Genomic DNA, 4,286 nt, shown 5'->3' on the forward strand with positions numbered 1-4,286 from the left:
TGCGTTGTAACCATGTGTCGTTCGCCCTGACATAGTGTCCAAAGCCGGATAATCATGGATGCATCAAATTATAACAGCACACGGAAAGAAATCAGCTAGTGGGCTGTTATATTGGTCTCAAGTGAGAACACCCCTCCATAGCTTTTGAAATTCCTCCGCAAGAGGCTCCATGAATAAATCAAAATTCTTTTCAGGACTTTTTGGACCTGGGATGAGCAAGGTCATCATGTAGTTTGATTCTTTAGTGCAGACATTTGGTGGCATGTTGTAAGGGATTGTTGAAATATATTGCTCATCTCGTTCCATCAGTTCGGACTTTTGAATGAGTTGGCTGGAGCATGAATTCAATATGATATCCGAGCCAAGAGGTCTTGAGTTCAAGACCCTGCCAATACAGTATTAAATAAACGATTCTGCGGCCTACATCAATCCCACGTCTAAGGACTAAAATAGCTTAGACGTGAGGGGGAGTATTTTAATATATTGCCGCCTTCCTCCATCAGTTCGGACTTTTGGATGAGTTGGCTGGAGCATGAATTCAATATGGTATCCAAGCCAAGAGGTCTTGAGTTCAAAACCCTGCCAACGCAGTATTATAAAACGATTCTGCAGCCTACATCAAACCCACGTCTAAGAACTAAAATAGCCTAGACGTGAGGGGGAGTGTTGAAATGTAGCTCAGCAGCAGTTTTTTTGTGTTTCAGATTGAAGCTTGTCGAGTCATTACTATGAGATGGATGGTTCATTACATTCTGATTTATGTACTCCTGGTTACTAGAATATCACGGTACATCCTCTCTTATTTGAGCATCATAAAACAACCTCTACAATTTTAATATAATTGAAAAATGTCTCAGAAGCTTATGAGGAATCCTCTTCACAGCGTCGCCATCAACAAGCGCAACATCCATTTATCTTTATCTAATATCTTCATGCATCTACCACACGTACATATACACATAATGAAATATAATAATAACTACACAAAAATAAGTTTAACTACACGCAGCAACACGTACGTACGTAGTCGGTGACAGCACGACACCATATATATGCAGCCTAATCCGTACTACTATACACTCGGCACGGCAGTATATGCATTCAGGCGACGAGGGGCAGTAGGTATCTGAAGTCGGCGTCGTAAGGCTCGATCTCCACCATCTTCTCCGGCGCCGGAGGCCTGCCGCGGTGGAGGAGTTCCCTGATGGCCCTCTTGAGCTCGGGCGCCCTGGTGGCGCGCGGGAGCTGGCTGTGGACCCACTCCAGCAGCGACTCCACGTCGTCGGCGAAGCACCGCATGTGCCAGTGCAGCAGCTTCGGCAGCACGATCGTCGCCGCCGCCGCCGCGGCCTTCGACTTCGTCTTCTTCCTCCTCGCGCCGGCAACGCGGACGCACCGCTCCAGGTACTCCACCTTGGCCGCCTCCAGCTCGCTCGACACCTCCTCCGCCGTGTACACCCGGACCTGCACTTCGTACGTCGTCGATCATGTCAAACTCAGCAATAACAGTTAGCCATGGCGATCGGTCGAGCTGACACGTACGGGTGGCGAGGAGCGGCTGCCCCTGCAGAGCGCGAAGACGACGTTGGGCTCAGGGTACCCTAGCCCGTAGCAGAGCTGCATGTCCCTCTCCCCTTCCTCCATCATCATCCCCTTCTCAGCCAATTTTCCATACATCCAAAATGTTCAGGTTCAATAATACGACTGTGTAATTTGCTTAATCCGTAAGATCAAGAATATCAATCAGGTTACAAGATTGATGTGGAATTCGCTGGATAGATTTGTTACCTGCCTGTTGCCTTCTGCAGGGGGGTGCCTGAGGAACAGACGCTCGATCGACAGGACGCTCAGCACCCTTCCTCCCACATTCACTGAAGCCTGATTCAGCAGGGCCAGCAGCTTGTCCGGCGATGGAGGCAGACCGTGCTGAAGAAATGCCTGAAATTTTGATAACATGGCAAAATTCACAGTTAATTTCTTCGTGGATCATATATATCAGGCTATGTATGATGCAAAGCTGTATTCACCAATTAACTGATTAATGGTGTTCATGTGTTGATCAGCAATCAGCTCAGCTTAAACCCGTACATGCATCACGCAGAAGTTGTAGATGTTGAGCCAGAAGGCCAGCTTCTGCTTGTTGGTCAGGAAGCTCGGATCCACGGTGCACAGCTTGTTCATCAGCACTCTGAAGAAACAAAAATATATTTTTCAAATAGTACATTTGCAACAAATTAAAATTTGTCCGTCCTCTGGCAATGACAATGATCAGGGTCTCACGCTCTGACCTCAAGTTCTTGATGTCAGCGAGGCACACCGGCACGCGGCTGGAGTCGAACGAGCTCCGGGTGAACTCGACGAACCTATTGCACGGGCCGGCCGCATCCCCTTCGTCGCCGCCGCACTCCGGGGCCGCTGCCGCACGGCTCTTGACGGAGCGGATGGGCGACGGCGCCGCACGGTCGCTCGACGACGACGACGACGACAGCTTGGGGGCGAGGCTTCTGGAGGAGCCAATGCAGGACGTGATGTTGAGCTTCGGCGCGCTGCTCAGCTCCAGCTCTGATTCTGCATGATTGGTTGTCCTGCTCAGCTTGTGGAAGATGGTCACCGTAAGCTTGATGAGCTCCTCCGAAAGCTTGTTTGGACTGCTCGAGCAGATTTTCCTTTCTGGAGGCCTAAGATTTTCGAAAGAGTGGCTGCTTCTTCTGCTCTGATCAGTCTCCTCGCCTGTCCTCCAAAGATTTCAAAATCAGAATCAACTAGTTGTTCTGCAAGAACTGTTTAAGCAACCTATAAATTCTGAAAGTGCGTCTGCTGAACATTTCATTTCATCTGTACCTTGTGAAGAGACAGACCCAGCAGAGGCCTTGCTCTCACGCTCGAGACCTCCTCCATCGCCGCCGCCTGGACCAGGCAGCCTTGGGAGCTGCTCGCCGCCATGGAGCTCCCTCCGGCCAACGGAGTGCCGGCCCGGCGGCCAATCCTGCTGTCGCTGCCGCTGCTGCTGCTGCTGCTGAAGAATGCAGTGATGTGTCCAGTTGCGCTCCCGGAGGAGGCGCGTCCGCAGGTCGTCGACCTTCTTCTCGAGGTAGAATATCTCGTCCTCCACGATCGCCAGCTCCGCGAGGAGCCCCCTGATCTGCAACGAGAATCGACATAATTACCAACACTTGCAGTGATCAGAACTTCAGAACTACCTATGGTTGGTATGAGCACAGATCAGCATGCCGCCTAACAAAATTACTGAAGAAATGGTGTATGGACTGCTTAGCTAAGTTACCACTTAGTGAAGCAAGCCGTACAGGTGCAATCAAGAGATTTGTCAGGTACGAGAAGGCAGGCAGGCAGGCGGGAATCCTAGGACATGAGGTGTGGGGGATAATGGGGGGTGGCTATGTGCGGACAAATCCGGCATTGTGGCGTGCAATTTGGGAATAGTCCTTTGAGTGTCCTCCTGTGACTCCTGTCGAGCTAGATGTCCGTATGCATCATGCCACACAGCATTTATCCGTCCGTCCATAGAACTATTTTTCGTAAGCTAGCTAATACCGCAGGCAAGCAGACAACGAGGTGGTAGCAGGCATGATCATGACCGACTGTCCAGTCCTGTGATGGACGGCGAGCGATGTTGCATCTGCACTTGCACCGTTAATCTATTACCCCTGAATAGTTGTATGGCCTTCAAGTTTCTACAGTTCGGAGTTGGGACTGAATGTTCGGAACAGTTTTACACTCGGTGACAGAAAACAGTGGCAGCTTCCAAGAAATTTGCCAAAAGCCAGTAATCTAGTAGTGAACTGAGAAAATGAACTTGAGAAACATGCATGCTTGTGCAATCAATTAGGAGTACATGGGAGGAATCAAGTGAGAGTGAGGTAAATTCAGAAGTATACCAAGCACAATCGATTACCTTGGCTGGGACGAGGTTGGCGGAGAAGCAGCAGCGGCAGGCGGCGGCGGCATCCAGGCGGCCGGCCTGGAGCGAGCAGCGGAGGACCCGGCTGAGGCGCTCCTCCTTGGCCAGCACGGCCTCCAGCTCCGACACCTCCAGCCGGAGCTCCTCCGCCCGGCACCGCTGCTCCTCCCCCTCGCCGTCCATCAGGAAGTACATGAGCTTCATCTCGCCCCGCGGCGGCCTCCTTCTTAAACCCGCCACCGCCCGCCTCCGGTGGAGGCGCAGCGAGTAACAGCTGGCCCTGGCCCGTGATGATGGCGTCGGTGGCGGCGGCGGCGTCGGCGACCCCATTCAATCGCCCTGTCAAGCAAGCCACGGGTTGCCTCTC

The 4,286-nt window shown here is 51.7% G+C and overlaps 1 protein-coding gene across 2 annotated transcripts; it reads right to left on the reverse strand.

Moving 5' to 3' along the window:
• Positions 1-876: 876 nt before the first annotated feature.
• Positions 877-4,280, reverse strand: LOC125547896. Of its 2 annotated transcripts, none has more exons than XM_048711636.1 (7): positions 3,914-4,280; positions 2,842-3,142; positions 2,289-2,730; positions 2,089-2,188; positions 1,789-1,938; positions 1,543-1,653; positions 877-1,464 (listed from the first exon to the last, which is right to left on the reverse strand). In XM_048711636.1, the coding sequence occupies exons 1-7, from the start codon at positions 4,247-4,249 to the stop codon at positions 1,102-1,104; spliced, it is 1,803 nt and encodes a 600-aa protein (XP_048567593.1). In that variant the 5' UTR covers positions 4,250-4,280; the 3' UTR covers positions 877-1,101. The 2 variants fall into 2 exon arrangements, with proteins under 2 accessions (XP_048567593.1, XP_048567592.1); XM_048711635.1 differs by having other exon boundaries at positions 877-1,469.
• Positions 4,281-4,286: the final 6 nt, after the last annotated feature.

The sequence above is a fragment of the Triticum urartu genome, chromosome 3 (genome assembly GCF_003073215.2).
Source record: "Triticum urartu cultivar G1812 chromosome 3, Tu2.1, whole genome shotgun sequence".
NCBI classification, from domain to species: Eukaryota; Viridiplantae; Streptophyta; class Magnoliopsida; order Poales; family Poaceae; genus Triticum; species Triticum urartu.

What these genes read in the sequence shown, in the direction of transcription:
- LOC125547896 (XM_048711635.1), bottom strand. Translation starts at nt 4,249, where the DNA reads ATGGGGTCGCCGACGCCGCCGCCGCCACCGACGCCATCATCACGGGCC. An exon ending in CCAACCTCGTCCCAGCCAAG is followed by an intron (nt 3,143 to 3,913) that starts GTAATCGATTGT and finishes TTCTCGTTGCAG; the next exon opens with ATCAGGGGGCTCCTCGCGGA. An exon ending in TGGGTCTGTCTCTTCACAAG is followed by an intron (nt 2,731 to 2,841) that starts GTACAGATGAAA and finishes TTTGGAGGACAG; the next exon opens with GCGAGGAGACTGATCAGAGC.